Genomic DNA, 21,703 nt, shown 5'->3' on the forward strand with positions numbered 1-21,703 from the left:
AGTATTAACAGTCTCTATTTATCAGACCTGTGGGGCACGTTACTGTAATCTTTTCTGAATATATCCTCATACTGCTGTTACGAAGTTGAGAATGTTCCTCAGCTGTGTTTGGAAAACCAAAACACTATGCTTAGTTCTTCTGTGGCCAAACAAGGAATTGCATACGAGTCTGCTGAGTTCCAGATTAACAAGGAAAATTGTTTATTTCTAACTTTTTCTTTCTCTTTTGAATAGATTGCTCTGTTATACTTGCCTAATATGTTTATTATTATGAGTCAGTTGTCTTACATGCTTTCATGAAATTTGAGACGGAGAAATATGCATATTGCATAGCTATTCAATGGTACTCAAGTTAAAATATCAAGGGCCCCTCAGAAACAAATGCTGTATTATTTCACCACAAAATACAGTAAACCATAGTGAAATAGTGAAAATAAAATGAAGACTGAAGCACAATATCAGAATAAAGAACAAGCAGTATTCACATTTAATACAGCTTCTTCAAAGCTTCTTTGAAGCTACCATCTTTGAAGCTACCAGCATACCACTCCAGCTTCCATCATACTTATGCTTAAGATTTTATTCATTAGAATATTGAACAACAAGAAAGATGTTAAGGCTTTCTCTATAAATCTTGGACAGTGTTCTTTATAATAATAGCTTTGGGCTTTGATGTCTTCAGTATGTAAGTGTTAAGTAGAGTATTAGATGATATTTACTCAGGTGTCATTAGGGACATGACTAGAATGATTTCCATTTAAAACATTCCTTTCATTTCTATACTTGGGTTCATGTGGGATTGCATTATTAACTCAGTAGCATGATGGACATTGCTGTTGTATAAGAATGCATTGCGCTGCTTTTTCATCTGTGTTGAAATGAAAATGCTTTTCATTGATCAAGCTAAACACTTGCTGGGCTTGTATATGGCATGTGAAAATAAAAATATGTGCTGCTTTAAATATTGATACCAATGATGATACTACTTCTACTAATAAAAATAATGTATCTGTCAGTTTAACTTACAGTGTTTCAGGACTGGGGCAGTCATTTTAAGGTCTGAATTTCTGAATTTATTTTTTATAGAGATTTAAGTAACAACAGAATCAGCACTCTTTCTAATCAGAGCTTCAGCAACATGACTCAGCTGCTCACCTTGTAAGTTTAAACATGTAACAGTGACTCTTTGGAAGCATTACAGTGTTGTTTTTGTCTTGGAAAGAAAGGACATTCAGTTGATATTAAAGCTTGCTTGTTGTGGAGGCTGTAAAATAACTTGTTTTCTAACTAGCTATGTGTGCAAAAGCTGGTTTTGCTCATGCTCTGCATTGTTTACTGAATGGCTGATATACTTGCTGACAGTATTTTATATATTTTCAGAATTCTTAGTTACAACCGCCTGAGGTGTATCCCTGCTCGGACTTTTGATGGGTTGAAATCACTTAGGTTGTTGTAAGTATTATTTTTTAACCATTGCTATTTTCCAGAATTTTTATTTGTGTACAGTAGATAGCAAATCTGTAGGAAGTTACTAGATTTTAAAACCTATCAAATATTTGAGAAGTGATAATTACATAGCCTTAAAAATCTAAGTGGCTTCATTCTGGGGAAGTATACTCTCAAAATGCTGCACAAGAAGTTATGTGACCCTGGATAACATTATATATACAGACATACACTTTTTACTTTTCTGCTTTTTAATCTTGGCTGTATTTCTTTTTTGTGTTAAGTTCTTCCTTGTTATAAGCATTAAAGTCTAACAAAAATGCCATATGCATAAATTCCTCAGTATATATGAGGGAGTTTTGCAGTTGAATTTTGAATATTTTTATTCCAACAATAAATTTATTTTTTCTTGTTTCATTTAATATGGGAATATTTCCGAACCCATTACATCATGGTTAACTATTGAAAATCAATAAAATTGGTTTTTGGTTCCAAGAAAACTTTCCATTTTACCACTAGGAAAAACATGGTTGAAAGGGAACATAAAGAGACAAAGGAAAATAAAGAACAGTCAGTCTAGTTTACAGCTTCAGTTTGTCATTAAAAAAAAACCTGCAAAAATTCTTTCTCAAAATTCCCCAGCAGAACAAGTAATTTTTGCCTCTATTTGGGTAGTTTATAACCATTTAATAGCCTAGTTGGATTAAACGTCTCAATCGTGGCATTATTTAAGTGTGCTCACATAGCTTCAATTATTTTATATAAATATGGATAATTTCAAGAACCATAATTCTATTTGTGTTAGATATATGTGTAACTGAATGAATTTATAGAAAAGGAGAGATATTTTTGTGCAGGTTTGCTACAGGAGACATAACACTGGTCCTGGTATTGATGCTTAATAAGGTCTTTAGTTCTTTAACTTTACTATCGAATTAGGGCAACAACCATAATACTTACACTAATGAACAGTCAATGCTTGTATTTTCTATGAATCCATGAAAGATTAAAAAAAAAATATGAACATAATTAATGGGAATTTCAGGGAATTGCTGAAAAAGTCAGAAATAAGAACTCTTCTCCTGTCCCTAAATCCAGTCAGTACTTTGCAGAAGTGTGCCTACTTTTACCAACCTTTATTCTTTCAGTTTTAATAGAATCATGTTATTAACATTTCGTATGAAATTCAGGATGAAAAAAATCAAATGACAAGTAGGCTGCCAGTTAGAGCTTAAAAAAAACTAAACAGCTGGAAACACTGAGGAACTGGAAGAAAAAAATTGTGAAAAGCTGAAAACTGTTTACAGAAGATGAAATTTGCAAAGTTAACCTGCTGATTTTTATGCATATATATTATTCTGTTTATTTTCTTTTTAAGGTCTTTACATGGCAATGATATTTCTGTTGTTCCTGAAGGAGCTTTTAATGATCTTTCAGCATTATCACACCTGTGAGTATTCAAATGATAACTGTATTTTTTATGTTACGTTTAGCAAATTTCATATAGTTGAACAAAGCCAAAATGCAAAGTCCTGCTCTGGAACAAACTCATGGCATCAGTACAGGCTGGGGACAGGCCAGAGAGCTAGCAGCTCAGCAGAAAAATCCTGGGCCTCCTGGTGGGCAGCAAATTGAAAGTCTGCCATGTGCCCTTATGGCAATGAAGGCTAAAGATGCTCCGGGCTGAACTAGAAAGCGAGCAGCCAGGTGACTGAGGATAGTGGCCACATCTGGAATATGTGTTCAGCTTCTCCGGTACAAAGCAGATGTGTATGAGCAAATCCAGGATAGGGGCAAGCAAACTGGGGAGGTGGCTGGATCGTAGGAGCTGTGAGGAGAGGCTAAAGGAACTGGGCTTACTTAGCCTGGAGGAGGAGATACCAAGGAGGGACCTAATAGTCTTTAAGCCGCTAAGGGGATTACAGCAATGAGGGAGACAGATTTTTCTCAGAGGTGCACAGTGAAGAGTAAGAGTCAACAGTCACAAGCTGCAACAAGGGAAGTTTGATCGAACATAATGAAAAAATCTTCACTGTGAGGATGATTCAGCTTTGGAACAGGTTGCCCAAAGAAGCAGAAGAATCTCCATCCCTGGAGATATTCAGAGCTCAGCTGGACACAACCCTGAGCAACCCTGCTCTGACTTTGAAGTGAGCCCTGCTTTGTGCGGGAGGTGAGACTAGATAACCGGCAGAGTGCCCTAAATTATTCTGTGATTCTGTGTCGGTGTCTGTTGACATAGAATACATGGCATCTGATGTCAGAACATAATTTGAGGCAATACTTTTCCTATTTTTAATTTTCAATGGGAAACTAGATTAGAACAATTTATCTATCTGTAAACCTTGTTGTGTTCATGGATAGTTATTAAATCTTTGCTTGCAGTTGAGGAGTGAGTTGACTAGTGCCTTTAGATATATCTGGGTTTTATGTTTCTGAACAGCTGCAGTTGTTAAAAACTTAATTATCTGTTTCTAGTTCAGTATTGGACATTTACATTTAATTTGCCATTTCTCAGAAATGTGATGATACTGATTAAGCTTTAAGTCATTGATAATTCATTCAAATGCTACTATTAAACTAGCTTATTTGCATGAAATATCAGTAAAACTTACATAGATTTGATTGTTGTTGCTGTTATTTTTTTCTTAATGGCTGCCAGTTATCCTTGCTAACATTCTGATTTTAGCAGAGCAATCGTGTTATCTCAGTTCAGGCTGACATTCACTCTTGCCAATATGGAGTGGACAAATTCTAGGTGTTTTTTCTTGCATGGGAGGTTCCCTATCACTAGGTATGATTTTTGTTACTGCTCTGACTTCAGCCTGACTGAACAAGTATATATATTTTTTCTTATGTTCAGCTGGAAGTATGTAGTAATAATTAAGAGAGGGCTTCCTGCTCAGTGTGGCAGAAAAGAGTGTTTCAGCAGTGGTAGTTTCTACTGCCTTTGCTTGCCAAAGATTTTCTTGTATCTCTAGAAGACCCACTGATGCAAAGTTGTGGAACAATCTGAAAAAAAGTACTGAAACATCTGGAGAAGTAGGATGTTCTAATACTGCCATTTGACAGTGTGTGCACATGTCAAGATTATCTGTTGAAAGTTCTATGATTATTGTATTCCTTAAAAGGAATATGAGTACATCTTTGTAGAATGGCATAATGCTTCTATCCTCCAAATTAACTACACAACATATCATTGTTCTCGGAGTTTGAAGAGTATTTATAGTTTCTAGCAGAGAAAATAGAGACTTAAAAAGCCCTTACAGAAATTAATTCTGAAAATCTTTAGCTGAATTATTTTTTAATTAAAAAAAAAAGATTTATTTAAAGAAATGGATTTGCTTTCATAACAAGGCAATTCTTATGTAGCTACCACAAAGCTAGGATAATGTAGTTTTATTTACTTATGCAGCAGAGACCTCTTACAGAATTCTGCACATAGCTGTGAGTTCAGTGGGAGAGCTCCAAAGAGGAAATAATTAAATCAAATTTGGAAGCTTAGAAACAGATGGTTTGTACCAGCCTGGGAGCCATAAACTGAAAAGGAAAAATATCAGGGTGGAACTCTCTGGGGTTGCCTTGGCTGCTTCGGAAGAAATACTTTATTCTTGCTAACTTAATTTTCCAGTATCAGTTTCATTCTGCTGATGCAGCTGATCTTGGCCATTACATAGCAACGGTGAAACAGAGCTAGCTAGTATTAGCTCTCCAAAGTTCACACATAATGCAGCTAAGAATAGCTAGGTTTCTGGACCAAGTTTACTGCTAAAACTATCACTTCTTGATTTAGAACCCAAATCCAGACACTTCATGTGCTTATGGTCAATTTGGTGGAGGGAGGGCAGGTTTGTGGTTTGAAGGTTTTTTTGCCAACCTGTTCTCTGGCTTGTCTTTTTAAAAGCAACCATTTAAAACTTTATTGCCTTTCTGTTTGTCTGCTTTCCATAGGGCTATTGGAGCAAATCCTCTTTATTGTGATTGTAACATGCAATGGCTATCTGACTGGGTAAAATCAGAATACAAAGAACCTGGTATTGCACGTTGTGCTGGTCCTGGAGAAATGGCAGATAAACTTCTTCTCACAACTCCTTCTAAAAAATTTACTTGCCAAGGTACTGGTTTTGTTTTTTTCTCTTTGAAGTGTCAATTTTGAATTTTTACAAATAGTTGAGCTATGAAATAGTCCTCTGTGCTCTAAATACATTTATTACAGCATCTTCACTCAGCCTTGTCATCATTCCTCTTCGTATTTAGGGATGTAGACATTGATTCCATTCAGGAACTGTATTTATTTTAAAAACTTCAATGCCTATTTCTTTTCAAATAGATGGAGGAGAAAAAAAGTCTTTGAACTTGCAGTACGGTATTCCTCAGTACATGGATGTACATAGGTACTTGGTACTTGTCTGAGTCATGAACTGCAGTTTAAACATCTACACTTCCCTTAGCCGAAGAACATCCTTTTCCTTCAGACTGTTTACTGTAAAATCTTTAAATACATCCATAAACCTTGCAGTCTGCAACTGTTTGCATCAATACATTCAGAATGCTTCCTCTGATATTTCAGAAGAAAGGAACCAAAAACCCCAAAACACATAGACAGAGAGATGTGATTACCTCTCTAGAGGTCTCATCCTAAAATGTTAACTGGGGAGGTTTCTCAGGGTTTGGACCAAGAGTGTTTATCTCTGTGTTGGTACCAATGTTGCTGGCATTTATATCACGACTTACATTATTGTCTGTTAATTCCTAGGTTCTTTTTCTGAACCTTACTATTTTTTTGGTTAGAAAAACATGGTTCTCTCACATGGAGAGAGAACATTGGTTTACTGTTCAATTGTCCTCTATTCCATCCATTTCTTGTTCTTAAATATTTTGAAAACATAGAAAACTTCTACCATAGCTTCATTTCTCATGGCCCTGATTTAGAAACATAGAAATTGCCAACTGAAAAAAAAAAAAAAAAAAAAAAAAAAATTTATGTGTGCTTATACTTGTAAGCCATTACTAAGCTTGTAGTTATTTCTAAGGCGTCAGATAAATACGATCTTTAGTCTTGTAGAAGTAACTTATTCTCACAGTCTAGGTAATCTTCAAGCTACTTTGATTTATTCATCTGTTAATGTATCTTCAAAGGTGAGCTTAATCGCTTTGTAATTTCTTCCTTAAAAAAGCAATGGGACTTTGTTGGAGTTTGTCTCATCCGAAGTTGTTCTTTACTGCATGTTCATCCTATTTAGTCTTCTCTCCTTCGGCTTTCTGTCAAAAAAACTTTTTTGTAAACAAAAACCACTGGAACCCATTTTGTTGCTTGCAATGCCAATGAATTGTCTCTCCCTACAAATTCTTCTTGCAGTTTTTCAACAGTACCTCTCTGAGGTCATGCCAGCGTTCATTGCATATGACATTCATCTGTTGCAAAGTCTCTTAGTCTGATTTTAGATAGGACATTTGCTGGCCAGTCTGATCATTTTCTCTACAAGTATCCACTGAACATTATTGCAGATATGCTCTTATTGCACACTGTTTTAGGGATGTAAGTGAAAGAATATTTGCATGGACATGAAGGACCTGTTTGGTTATTTTCCAGCTCTGTCAGTTTTAAAAACTGTATCACCCCTGCCTACAATCATTGTTATGTTTCTGTCAGACAATCCAGAAAGTATAACTTACACCCTCTTGCCCATCAGACAATATCCTTTATATTATTATGCAGGGTAAGAACTGTATTTGTTTCACTTCCAAGAGTGGAGATCTGGTATTATGGATACCTTTGAGAGAAAATAATTTTCCTGCCACTGTCCTGTGAAGATGCTCATAATTACAGATTGCAAATCAGCAGCTTTTCAATGACATGATGGCCCTGTAAGACATTATGTGTCTGTTACTCAAAGATAAGTAATTTTATCTTTTGCTTAAAAATGAACTGCTGAATAGAAATTAGGAAGATGCTATATTCCTATTAGAACCAAAATTTTAGGCTATGAATGAGAGGACTGTTTTCAAAATATTTGTTGGTAGTCTGCTGTTGTATATATACAGGAAGAGAGTAGTGTGTAATTCCCTCTTTTCAATATCTCTGGATTCAACTGAAAGTGAAATGGGTGCTTGAATTTTACTTACATAACAAATAGTTCCCAGTGAAAATGTGCATTTTAAATTGAAGTCCTATCTCAGTTGTAAAGCTCCATAAAATCACTGTACCTTACTCTAATTTTATGAATTCTTTTACTCCAGGAATCATCCCTTAGTATTTTCTTCTTTCAGTTGTTTTTTCTACGTTTATGGGTGTTTTTTTCTTTTTTTATGTGGCCTCTAACAGATTCTCAATCTTTTACTTTTACCCCTTTACCATCCATGCCCTGCTTCTAGAGATTCCAGGGCCTTGTGGTTTTCTGATACCAGGTAAGGGTTATAAGTAGATCTGAAATGGGTGATCTGATTAAGAATGGACCTTCTGACCTTCCTTTTGTGTACCTCAAGCATACTTCTTTCCTAAGACACGCATGTTTACTGTTTGTTTTCCCCTTTGATGAATTTAAAACTGACTCTTCATGATGTGTCATTCAACATATTGTATGAACAGTTCTATTATTTTAAAAGCCAGGGTTTCAGGTCTGAAAATTACCTAACTGAAACAATTGTTTCCACTGCATTGTACTAATATCAGTGATTTCATTAGCTGCTTTAGTGTAAGTGAATCAGTGTAGATACTGATTTTCAGACCATATGCAAGAGAGAATAGGAGTCATAAAATGACAGAGCTCAAAGTTTTTCTTGCAACAGGTTTCTCTAGAAGATGGTTTTGAGAGGGTATGTGTCATGTTTTTCTTTAAAATTGTTAGATAGCTACATGTGTGTGTCTATGTTTGTCAATAAAATACGGTTAGTTTTTCACTGTTTACAAAAGAATACTGCTTATTTTTTCTTTTATTTTAAGGATTTTTTCCAGTTAGGGCTTATTAAAGAATATGTATGTCTACAATATGAAAAACTAAACAATAGGTTATGAACCCAATTCTTTTTCATATACAAGTCTTTTGTGGGTGCTGGTCTCTTCTGTGTGGGTGTTGGTCTCTTCTCTTCTGTCAGGTGGCTGGAGATAGGACAAGAGGAAATGGCCTCAAGTTGAGGCAAGGGAGATTTAGGTTAGATATTAGGAAAAATTTTTTTACTGAGAGGTTTGTCAAACATTGGAACAGGCTGCCCAGGGAAGTGGTTGAGTCACCATCCCTGGAGGTATTAAAAAAGCGAGTGGACAGGGTACTTCAGGACATGGTTTAGTGGGCATGGTTGATGGTTGGACTCGATGATCTTGAAGGTCTTTTCCAACCTTAATGATTCTATGATTCTAAGCAGAAAGAGGAAGGCAACAGTATACTGGAAATGAAAATAGGTTCCAGAACTGCCTTTCCATTAGACTTCAGTAAAAATACCTGAAACATTTCCATTTTTTGATCTTACAACTGAAGAATGATAAATCAAAATGTTAATTTTTATTGGATACTACACATATAATAGTTAGAAATAAATGCTTACAGCACAAAATCAGATACAGTTTTGTTTACTATCTTGTTGAGACTTAGGTTCCATTTTCTGGCTCTGTTTTGGAAGTGAAATTTAGATTGCTAATCTGTTTGGGTAAATAACCTTGGTTACTGAATGTTTTTTAATTCATGCCAAATAATTAGCATTTTATTGCATGAGAAATAGAAAAGAGGATGTGATGTTCAGAATAAACAGTTGAGGCAAGGAAGCATAGACCTTGAGGCTACAGCACAGTGTTACAATTTTTATTTTTTTTTTCAGTATGTGCCTCTTGCACCTTACTTTTTTCACAGAACCTCTTAATGTACTCTAGCAATAATCAGCAGTAGTCTAGAGTACACAGGCAGGACTTTCTAGATGTTAATTCTATGGTTTTTGTTTCAACTCTTCTACCTCTGCTGTTTGCTGGTCTAAGAGAAACTTTCATCAGGTGTAGATTTCTCTTTCAAAGTAAGGTAATGAAGACAAGAATAGTCAATGATCCATATAGATTGTGGCTTTGGCAATAAGCGTCTTATCACAGATTACCGTGTTCATCCATTTGGATTTGCTTGCAAGCTGTGACACAGAAGGATACCAGGAACTGCAGATTTAAAAAAATAATTAAAAAAAAGTGTCAACCTCTTCTTGTCTAACACCCCCTACTGAATTCTTATAATCACACAGCTTCCTTCCAAGCCAGCTCCTTTACAGTGACTTACCTGAGACTAATTTTGCAAAGAAAAATAAGTAAAGAAAGTTAAGAAATTGAAGTTTAAAAAAAACCTAAAACCCCATATCTCAGTAAAAGTGCCCTGCTAGCTTGGAAAACTTTGCAGTCTGGCTCATTTTGAGTAAAACCTGTTATGGAGCAATCAGGCAGTTCCACCAGTAGGTCTTAGGAGTTTGGGGTTTGTGTCTAGTTAGAAGAAATCACTGGTTATTCCTTAAAATGTACGAATCACCTGTGGATAACTGAAGGGTTTTTTCATAGGTGAAATCTGAAATCAAGCTGGAGGCAGTAATGTCATCAGGCAATAGAGCTGGAGATAGTAGAGAATGTATGTTCATTCTCTTAATAGGCATTTGGCCAAGTCACCTGTTTTCTCTTACAGTAATCAAACTTTTTTCTACCACAAAGTGTATGAAAATGAATCATTATTTATACACAGGTGATTTCTAGTTTTTAACAAATAAGCAGTGATTTCTTCGATTGTTTGACAAAAAAAAAAAAAATTAAAAAATCGATGGTTCCTAACTTGAAAATTTACTGTGAAAAGGCTGTATTAAAATTGTAAAACAACAGAAAAATAAATAAATATCTAAAAAATATTTATATAATAGGGATAAGATTTATGTAGGACAAGGCTTTAAGCCTGGCTTCTGAAACTTAAGATTTTGTCAGTATTAATTTCTGAATTCTGTTGTTATAATCATTAATATAAGAAACTAGACTGCAAACATGGATTGAAGCCTTCATTTGCACATAGATTCATGGTACAGTTTGCATTATTTGTGGGCTTAACTAAGGCAGTAATGCACAGAACTGTGGCTGACTCCGTAAGGGAGCAAGGTGCAATATAGAGCTATTTACGATAAGATAGCTTGGATAATGCAATTTACATTACAGTTCACAGATATTCAACGATTTTACAAGTAATTTTACCAGTTCATTTTGCCATCTCTGTGATCCTGCAGATAAAAAAATAAATTAAAACAACAATACATTAAAAATACTTTTCTCAGTAACACCATCAAGGGAAGGATTGCAAACTGTGATAGCCCTTTTTCTCATAGGCAATTTTTACCCCCTAGAGAGACAAAAGCTGAAATTGTATTTTTCATTTTGTTAATACCAAGGGAAGGTAATTATCATGGATCAGAACTGTACAGATTTCAGAGAATAGGGATATGGGAATCACTTTGGCGTCAGCTTCTTTTTTAAAAAAAAAAGTGATAATTAAGCCAAAAATCCAACCCCAAATTTATTTGGTCATGTCAAAAGAATTAAAGACAGTCCAGCATTTCATTCATGTAGAAACACCACAAAGTCTAAAATACAAATTTCATTTTAAAATTTAAAGCAATGTGGCAGATATATCCTGTCAAATATAAATTAGTAGTTGTTTGTTTCTGACTATCCAATTTGTATTTTTAAGGGCCCGTGGATGTTAATATTCTTGCTAAGTGTAACCCCTGTTTATCAAATCCATGTAAAAATGATGGAACCTGCAACAATGATCCAGTTGACTTCTATAGATGTACTTGCCCATATGGTTTCAAGGTAGGTAATGAATGAAGAGGAAAAAGCTTATTGAAATGTAAGCTTCTCCTTAACAATCTTTAATTTTTATTTGGCTCCCTTCCACTACTGTCTGTATTTTCTTCTTAAATTATAATTGTTGTTCCCTGCATAGGGTCAAGACTGTGATATTCCCATTCATGCTTGCATTAGTAACCCATGCCACCATGGCGGAACTTGTCATTTGAAAGAAGGAGAAAAAGATGGTTTCTGGTAGGTTGTTTTTAATTGTAATAACAGGATGGAAAACTACTGAGTTTTATATGCTGAAATAATTTTGATGTTAATCTTGAGGTTCTCTGTGTTTGCTGGTAAGTGCACCACAAAGGCAGATTTTCAGTGCTTCTGAAATTTTCAGAACACGTCGCCATCCTTGGAAAGCTTCTAAAGCTTTGAAACTGTTAAAAACAATAACAAATGACTGTGATTAGTTGAGGCATATCAGGTCAAGACAACATAGTATTGACTCCATTATGCTAATTAATAGCTAGCTAGATCCCTGCTGAAAAAATCTCACAATTCATCTGTTGTCGTGTGTATTACTTCAACAGACAGCATGTAAATGATAAAATGTAAATCCCAGTGAAACAGAAAATTAATGATTCATTTGAAACTCACTATGCCAGCAGATAAACATGCTGTGAGCATTTTTAATCTTGAGTTATTTAATCACACAGTACAATTACTCCAGATGTACTTCATGAATTATGAAATAAAGTTCTTTAGCATTCTTATGTGAAATTATTAGTCATTTAATAATCTACACCTCAAGCTTGTTAGAAATGACACTTCAAAAAGATACAATTCATTATCTTGCAATTCATTATGACATTTTCTTATTTTTTAATCCAAATTCTGTCCAAAGATTAAATAGTTTTCTATTAAAAATTAAGCATATACATCTTAATACTATGCCTTTAGAATTTAGTGACAGTCATGTCTCAGAATTTGACCTTTTTCATTTATTTGTTTAAACACTACATATTTTGAAAATCAAAGCGATCTTATAATGAAAGCTGCAGAAATTATAGATAATGCGTATTACATGAAAATGTATTTGTAGTCATGTTTGAGTGATCTTTTACATTTACTGCATATTTTGATGTTTTGTATAAACATACTTAAAAGCAAAAAAAAATTACTGCTTTGAAGAGTTTATACAGGCTTTGTTTTTATATGTTAATGCTTGTATTGTGCATGGAATGTTAAACAGAGCTTTATATTGGTGCATTTAACTGAATGATAGTGGGATACTACATTACATACTAATCTCTGATTCCACTGTCCTTTCCATGTGTTTAACTTTAAAAAAACAAAAGGATCACTTTCCATAAGAAATATAATCTAATCATGTAATATAAAGGTAGCACACTTTTCAAAAAGAATGTTCAGTGATTTAATTTAAGAAGCTCCTAAAACTAAAGATTAGGGCACGAATTTAGAAGCCTTTTTTCTGTAATTTAAAAAATGAAAAATATTTTGGAAATGTTTATTGTATGGGTTTTTACATTATATCAACCATGCTCCTTTATGGGATAGTGATTATGAGTCATTGTACTTATTAATTACAGAACTTCTTGTCTGGTCTCCCTACCTAAATGTCCATGTAGTTAGTTTTGTTTTCTGTATCACAGGTGCACTTGCGCAGATGGATTTGAAGGTGAAAACTGTGAAGTAAATGTTGATGACTGTGAAGACAATGACTGTGAAAATAATTCTACTTGCGTGGATGGAATTAATAACTATACTTGCCTTTGTCCACCTGAATACACAGGTAAGAGTATAAGAGAAAGTACAGGTAATTCAAGAATTCCTAGCAGAACAGTAATATTTTGCAGTTTGTAGGTGAATTAGTAGTTACTCTACAATTGCCTTAAAGCCAGGTTTCCCTCCATATTTTCCTCCTATATGGTTTGTAGTCAAAAGTAGACTTAATGCCTGCTCATTAAATCCTTTGTTAGTTTTAAAATTACAGCATTTTGTTATTTAAAAGATCATTCAAAATGTGTCTCTCCCTACTGTTTACCTAACCCAGACACCCCAATGAAAAACCTCTGCAGCTGTAGAAATCTGAAAAATATTCTGCTTTTATCCTGTATACCTCATGTTACTAACAGGGCAGAAAAGGATCTGTCTGTGACAGTAGGGAACTGAATTTGGCATTCTTGGATGCTTCCACTCCATTAGAAACATTAACGCAGAGTGTGATGCTTTCTGTTCTAGCACAAAAGAAAAAAAAAAATCATTAGAGAGTTTCTAATTATTTGTTTCTGGCAGCTGGCAACAGGCCAAAGCATTCCCCTCTCTTTGAGACAGAGGGTCTCTTGGTTGCTGTCATCTTTGTGGGAATGGAGGAGAGTTAGAACAGCAGCACTGGAGAACAAGAAGTAGGATCTATTGTTTACATTGATCTGTTTTATAGTTTTTTCTAACTAGACGGATCTATTTTCGGTCAGCTAGTTGACCACTAGGAGAACACAGAGCTTAAAATCACAAAACCATGATTTGAAATGCATAAAAAAGAAATGTAAAATCCACCATAACTTGGGAATTAACTCTACTTGGTCATCCTATATCTTTACTTTAATCAATCAATCAAATTTGAGGTCTGGAAAACTGGGACGAGAGGTAAACTCCTGAATTAATTTAATTTATTGAAAACACAGCTAACTCCTTTTTAATCCAAGGTATTTCCATCATTATTCCTACAACCTATTGGATTGATCAGATGGTTTAGGGTATTCAGATTTAAAGTCAATATTTAAATCTTGGAAACCCACTGTGAGTGAAGATGATAGAACACAAGTATAAGAAATACAACTTCATAATCTAATATATGTATTCATTCAGTAGTTATGCTGGGTAAATGTTTGATAGAAATTTCCCCATACAGAATAAGCTACAATACCTACAGCAATACAGCTTAAAAGTATAAGTAGCCAGAATAAGGTATTTAATAATAAGTGGACGGCTCACATCTGAAAGAACAATCTTCTGCTTAGACAAAATACTGTTTTGCCAAGTACTGATACCTTAACACCTAAGAGCAATTTACAATTCAAGATTTAGAAACAAATAAGAGGTAACAGCATCAATAAGTATAGACAGGTGTTTGCTATTTCTCCTATAACTAATATTTCAGGTATAAGTGAGTCAAGCTTCAGCTCCCCTGGGATCAATTGCTATCTCCTTTAAAAATGGGATCAGATATTCTACTGAGTAGGCTGGAAGAAAGCAAACCAAAGTCATATCAGTTCAGTATACCTGTTCAGTGGCTTCATGCTAAGAGTTTTCATATATCTATTAGATAGTAGACAATTCATTTTGCAAGTGCATTCCTCCTCTGCAGCTTTGCAGGTGTTTTTACCTGTGGTGTTCATTCCTTCATTTTCAACATTGCTTGAGGTGCATTTAACTGCTAGAGTCAATCGCTTGGTGTACTCGCACTGTGCCATAGGAAGGACTGTTTTGTATTAAATCTCTATGGAGTGGATACAAAGGCTTGTTTATATGTGCTACCCTAAAACTTTGATTAAGTGTGCCTGTAGCACTTCTCTGGTATTGTAATTGAAAGATACGTTTTACATTTACAAAAAATGGCAATTGTAGCATTTCTCTATACATCTATGTGGTTAGAGCAAAAAGGAGAGCATAAACATTGGTATCATTTGTGATGTTTGTATTGCAGTTGTGCTTCTTTAGTCAAAATACAAGAAAGTGTATTTTTTAATTTGATCCATAATTGTGTATAATTCTAAAAGGAAAATACTATGAGTTTACATGGCAGGTGCTTTTGTTTGCTAACTGTAATTCTTTCAGAAAAGGGGATTTGCTTTCACGATGCAATGCCTACTTATAATTGCTACTGAAGTCAGTAGGTCATGTGAGTAGGTGAGAATCTTCCCACCAGCTCTAAAGTAAATCAGAACAATTTACTTGTAATTGTTAAGGTTAGATGTTCTGGTTTTTAAAAAAATGTTGAGAATTTACACTATGTCATCAGATTTTTTTCAACACCTTACCAAAAGCAAGACACCTGTATTTTTTTAAACATACAACACCAGAGCCTCAACTCATATTATAGTTAAGTTGGGCAAAAATTGTAGGAAAAGTTCAGGTTTTCCATTCCGCGGGATACGGTACAGAATTCTACAATATACTATCTATCTTACAAAGCATCTGAGGATAGGACACAATGTGTGAGACCCTAAGTCATTTTTGAGATTAATTTTAAGGAGAAAATATAAAACATTGAGCTACTCAAGGGGTCTTCACACCTGTCATCCTTGATCTTGCATAATAATTAAGTAACCTTCAGTGTTAAGAATTAGGCTGACAGTAGTCTGGACACGTGAGGATCTAGAAATGTTAGTGTTCAGAATATAAAGTAATCTTAAAATTGCCTCAAGTGTGTATGAGGTACCAAATTATTTATAGGATTTTTTTTTTTTAACTCTGGCCTGTAGCCTGATTTGAAAGATAAATAACAGAATCCCTGTCCACTATGGAGACAGTGATTTTCATGAGGAACTTTGTAAACATTTGGATTTGGTATCTGTTCTAACAGGTTAAAATCAGATATGCATATTGCTAATGTGGGTTTTTTATGAAAGGTATTTTTCGCTAAATGAATTCATGTACTAGCTGGGCAAAAGTAGGTTAACAATCAGGAAAACAGGCTATATATTCAGTAGGTTAAAAGATTTTGAAATTCAGAGATACTTACCTCTAGCTCAGAAAGTCCCTGAGCTGTAAGTTGCTGGAGTCTGGGACAGTATACATACCAGGAAAATACCACCATAGGCTTGTCCTGTTCTCTTTTAATTCTGTTGGCAATACTTCAAATTGTCTGTGTTCAAGATGTCACGGCATATATGTACTGAATGTGGAAGTGCACTAGCCCAGAATGTTTTTCTGGGTGAATGGTTATCTGCAAGTATGCTTGACATTTCAGTAGCACAGTACAAGGAAGAAGTCAGCTGAAATCTGCTGGTATGAAATGTAAATCATTCTTCTTTAAAGTTTTATTTTCATGTGGAGGGCTTGTTAGAATCTCAAGTTAACTGTGAAAATACATACAAAAACTACAAAAAATGTTGTAAAGAATGTTGCAGTGCAAAACCAAACAGTCACTTTTTGACTTTTCTAACAATCCCTTGAAAATTGATGTTTCTCAAGTATGCAGTGTCGATTTTAAAACAAACAATTAAAAAAGCTTATTATGTTGTTGCTTAAGAATAAGGAATCCATTTTTCTCTGCCTTAGTTAAGTTTTACACTTACCTCCACAGTTACAGGTGGAAAGACAAAGAATAGTATTTGGACTACACTATGAGCTTTCTTAAGATCACAGACTGTAACTGTGAAAAACAGTAAGCAAATGGAATCAGCAGACACTCAGTGTGTCTGATGAAACCTTGAGAAATAAAACATTTAAAATACCTTACTATGTCCTGCACTCTTTAACCTCACTATTCTCTTAACATTATCATCTCCTTTATTTTAACCTCAGTCTAGTAAACTTCAGGTCATTTTATGTACATTCTCTAGATTATAGGTGATCATTTCTCTTGCTCATTATCATCAGTCATTAGATCACAGATCTAATTGATCCAGAAGTAAAACCTTTCTTATGCCACCAGTGGCATGCACTTCTTACCTTTTCTGTTTGTTTTGCTCTGCTGTAGGTGAGACTCTGAAGCTTGCTTCATTTTGCTATATCAACCTCTCTGCTGCTATAGTTGTGCATTAGCTTAATGTGCTATGCTGTTGTATTACAATGTAAAAAGTCTCTTGTCTCTTCTGTCTTTGTCACTGCAAGCTGCTAATCTGAATGAAGTGGAAAAAGGTCAGTTGTCTTTTAAGCCTATTTTCACTTACTTTGGTTTCTCACTTTCCTTAAAGGTGCATGGATTTCAGTTCTTACAAATGATCAAATAAATCGTATATAATTTAGAAAGCTCATTGCAAATCCTCAAATTAGGCTCTTGGCTCTTGCTGTGAATACATATCAAAAGAATGTCACTGAAGATGCAGATCGCTGTGCAGGAGTACTTTAATACTACCTTCATTGTCTTTTTTTCAGATGTATTAAAACTAGGATTAACAAAAAAGTTTACATGGTGATCTTCTGAAATCTTTATTCTCATCACCTTAAAGACATACCTTGGGTCCATTCTAATGTATTCTCTGTTTTATAGCACTGTTTTGCTTTAATTTCTTCATTAGATTATGATACTAGAAAATATGCTGGAGTATAAAATGGCATCATTTCTGCTCATCAGTTCTTGCTCATCATTTCTGTGGCCTTTTTTTTGCTGTAAATATCTAAAGAAACTGAAATGCCCACATTAAGCTGAGGCTATGGCGTAAGAAAGGTAATAGTGGAGAGATTTATGACGCTAACTTTGGGTGTTTCTGATTTTTTTTTTTTTTTTTAAGTTTCTGCTTAACACCTATTTCTCTACCAGAGATAAAGCATCTTCTGTACAATCTTCATCTATACAATCTGAGAGCTAATACAATCAGTGACTACATATTTATGAAGTTACATATTTAGTTTTAAAAGCAAGTTAATCATCTTGTAGTGTATTGGCCATTAATTTAATTTGAGAAATATGTTGTGCAGTCTATGAAGCAATATAATATTTCACTAGTAATAAAAATATGTTCATTATCCATGAAGTGACATGTTGAGCAAGGCTGCAATCATACCATCTATGTTGATTAATTTAGACACCTGATGAATAGTTCTTACAACTTAAACTCAGAGCCTAAATTCTCTCTGTAACTGATGGAGAGAACAAGACATTTCCAGCAAGTGATTCCAACCACAGGTGTTCCATGCTTAAAGCTGTATTCCGTTCAGACATGTTGCCATATTTGCATTTTATTATTACTTATCTGGACAGCAAAGATAGCCTCCTGTTTTTCTTTTCCCCTTGTCACTTCCTAAGTTACTTTTTCTACATTGTTCTGTTGCTATCCCAGTATGAAAATGGTTCATTTTGTAAAAGAGTACTAGTCTCTAGAAAAACTAGGAAAAGTGCAAGCAAGTATAAATAAATATAAAAGTTGAGTTCTTTGTTATTCTTGTTTTTAATTAAAAAACACAAACAAACAAACAAACAAAACCAAGCAGGTTACAATAACTAGTTCGACATCTGTGATTCATGGATAAAATTTTGCTCTGTCACTGTTTTCCAGTAGTGTAAAATAAAGAATTTTAGGATTTACTCCCAGAAATTAAAAGAAAAACTTAATTTCTATGTTCATGAAAAATAGCTTTTCAAATAGAATGTAAAGGGAAGACGCTACTGTGAAGAGACCCAAGTCTCCATTTCAAGTTGAAGCAGCTGTTACCTGTGCATAATTAGTCTTACGGATAGTTTGAATGTCTTTAAATGTGATTAAAGGCAATGAATCCTAAACAGAACTGTAGTCACTGTAAATGTATTACACAAGTGTGAACTATAACATATTAAAATTACTGATTATATCAAGAACAAATTCCTCACAAAGAAATTATCAAACACCCAGGGGATATGAACTAAGTTCAGCACCAAAATTAAGCAGATGTGTATGTGATACATACTTGTATTAGCTTGCCAGCTGAACATGAAAGTTATTATGGTCTATAACTTGCTTGGAGGATCAGTCAGTTCTGTCATGCCAGACATCTTTTGAATTGTGACAGCAGTAAGACAAAAAAAAAGGAATAATTTAAAGTAATTATCTCAGTTTAGGCAAATCATAGACACATAGATATGTCTGTTTGTTTGTTTCAAAACTTCATTACATGGCCTCCTTGCTACTACAATAAAGGAGTTGAGTTAATACTTTCAATTCACTTGGTAATCAAATAAGTACCTGCCTAAAATTTAAGCATGCAGGTCATCAAATGCAAATCATGTCATATCAAACTTGATAAAAAGTTTAATTATTTCATTAAATCAGGATCATAATCCTCATTTTTTTAAGAACTACACATACGTGTTACAGCTTCTTAGAACAGATACCTTTGCTACTCTTCCTTTTCATCACTCATTGTAAAATTTTCTGTTTAATCTAGCTTAATATACTTCAAATGACTGTTTTGTATTAATAGCTCAAGTGTTAAAGTAATTTTACTGCATTTTCATAAAGGGGGAATATAAATTATATCCTTGGCAAGCTGAGCTACCTGCTGCTAGTTTGATCACTGTCATGAATGATTCTGGTCTATGATCCATCCTTTTGTTTTCCTTAGTTGTCTTACAGCTTACCTGCCTTAAAGTTACTTTTTCTTTGGTGTTGCCAAACAGCATATGTAAAACAACTAGAAATGTTAAATAAGCTCCATCTTACATTTTGATCCACAAGCATGGTGGATAGATGAACAGACCTAAGCAGTGGTGAAAGATAGGAACAATCCAGCAATGAATCAGATCTAGAATTTGACTTCAAAATTAAATTTCAACAAAATGTTCAGATTTGTGGTTACAAACTGCATCCTACTGTGACTGTGAACTTTTTTTAATTATAAGCAACTTTGTCCCTCATATAGTAGATATTTTTATTTGTCTTTTCTGAATAATGAGCTCAAGATTTGAAATAAATTATGTTGTCTACTGTTCATCAAACTCAAGACTTCATAAAAATGCAGCACTTTTCTTTATATAGTTTGTTAAATGGCACTGACATTTTCCAACCACTCTTACAATATATTGGCTATTTGAATCAGAAGTAATTAAAGAGCCCTCCAGTCAAAGACTCAGATAATAATACTTAAATGATAAAACATAAATACTGTAGAAGTTGACTCACAATATGTCACAACCAAGCTCAGAAGCTGGAATGGACATATATGTACACATAGAAAATCCTGCTATTCTAGCGATTACCAGTAAGACTGTAATATATATTTGTTATTTTAGCTTTGGGACAGCAAATAAGTCTTCTAGCAAAAACCTGATTTTGGTAATTAAAACTGACCATTCCTTCTTTTGCATTCTGTCTCTAGTTTGTATTCTAGTATCATACTCAGCTTTGCTAATACGGTAGTGATTTTAACCTTGTTTCTTCAGTAAGCTTGCCTGTAATTAGCAATGTGCTATTATATTCAGAAGCCCATGTCCATTTGTGTTAGAGCTCTCCTCTTCACTCAGAAATATAGTGGCTGACATTGCTTTATTTGACTGTATTTTTAATTTATTGCCCAATTATTCAAAATAACAATGATGTAAATCTTTTTTTACCTCAATTCATTGTTCCTCATTATTTGTTGTACTACATGTCTTTATATATTGGAAAATCCAGAGCTAAGGGTCTGTTCGGCCTTGAGAAAAGAAGGCTTAAGGGAAAACTTATCCCCATGTTCCAGTATTTAAAGGGTAGCTACAAAAAAGATGGAGACTCCTTTTTTACAAGGAGTGACATGGGAAAGACAAGGGGTAATGGGTACAAGTTACCCCTGGGGACATTCCAATTGGACACAAGAGGAAAATTTTTCACAATGAGAACAATCAGCCATTGGAATAGTCTCCCCAGGGAAGTGGTGGATTCCCCAACATTGGACACTTTTAAGATTCAGCTGGACAGGGTGCTGGGCCATCTCATCTAGACGGTGCTTTTGCTAAGAAAGGTTGGACCAGGTGATCCTTGAGCTCCCTTCCAACCTGGTATTCTATGATTCTATGATAAAGTTTTTCTGTGATTTATAACCTCATCAAGTCATAAGAGTGAATTAACATACACAGAGGAAACACAAACTGACGTGTGAATCTAGCAAACTTGTAATTTTGGTTAGTTAATCAAGGATGACATACAATTCATCATCCATATTTAATAGTGTTGTCTGGATGTTTAAGTCTGCATCATCCTCTATATCTAGCTGCAAAATCTCAGTAAATATTCCAGTCTTGACCTTGGAGGGTTGTGTTCATTTGGACTGTGCTGACCACAGAGTTCCACTGGTTGCAGTGCTACTCCATACCAGAATCCAGATTTCCTAGATTAATTAAGCAAGGTGTCTTGTGAAAAGAGTTACTGCTGGTTCTAATTAAACTTTGGAAGCTTTTCATAGGACTTTTGACACTTTATCCACTGCTTATTTTTAAACAAACTATTTGTTTCTTATTTTGCTACATACAGAAACGTTCCCATCTTTCAAAAACATAATTACTTAGCCAAGCTCCTACAAAAGCCTCAATTACAATACTATTAGATGAATAAAAGAATGTGCACACACATTGGTGTCAAGCTTCCTTGAATTGAGACACTGTTTCACAATCTTTTTCATTTTTTTGAAGTATGTTTTTTTTAAAACATTGTATTATGCTTCCCAAATCAGGGAACTCTAAGATTTCCTTCCAGTAAAGCCAAGGAACCTAACTTGGTAAATCAGATATTTCCTTCAATAAGTGTTTCACTTTCATCACTGTCTTTT

At 34.4% G+C, this 21,703-nt stretch overlaps 1 protein-coding gene across 21 annotated transcripts in view; it reads left to right on the plus strand.

Moving 5' to 3' along the window:
- SLIT2 (slit guidance ligand 2) overlaps positions 1-21,703 on the plus strand; it is a 274,531-nt gene that overhangs the window by 224,891 nt on the left and 27,937 nt on the right. For 9 of the 21 annotated variants that reach the window (XM_030013996.2, XM_030014001.2, XM_030013938.2 and 6 more), the window contains 9 exons: positions 1,087-1,158; positions 1,381-1,452; positions 2,825-2,896; positions 5,398-5,561; positions 7,822-7,854; positions 11,136-11,260; positions 11,394-11,491; positions 12,913-13,052; positions 17,099-17,125. In XM_030013996.2, the coding sequence (XP_029869856.1) occupies positions 1,087-1,158; positions 1,381-1,452; positions 2,825-2,896; positions 5,398-5,561; positions 7,822-7,854; positions 11,136-11,260; positions 11,394-11,491; positions 12,913-13,052; positions 17,099-17,125 (803 nt within the window). The remainder of the gene's footprint in view (positions 1-1,086; positions 1,159-1,380; positions 1,453-2,824; positions 2,897-5,397; positions 5,562-7,821; positions 7,855-11,135; positions 11,261-11,393; positions 11,492-12,912; positions 13,053-17,098; positions 17,126-21,703) is intronic. The other 12 variants (XM_030013972.2, XM_030013988.2, XM_041123922.1 and 9 more) reach the window with 4 other exon arrangements.

This window comes from Aquila chrysaetos, chromosome 1 (assembly GCF_900496995.4).
Source record: "Aquila chrysaetos chrysaetos chromosome 1, bAquChr1.4, whole genome shotgun sequence".
NCBI classification, from domain to species: Eukaryota; Metazoa; Chordata; class Aves; order Accipitriformes; family Accipitridae; genus Aquila; species Aquila chrysaetos.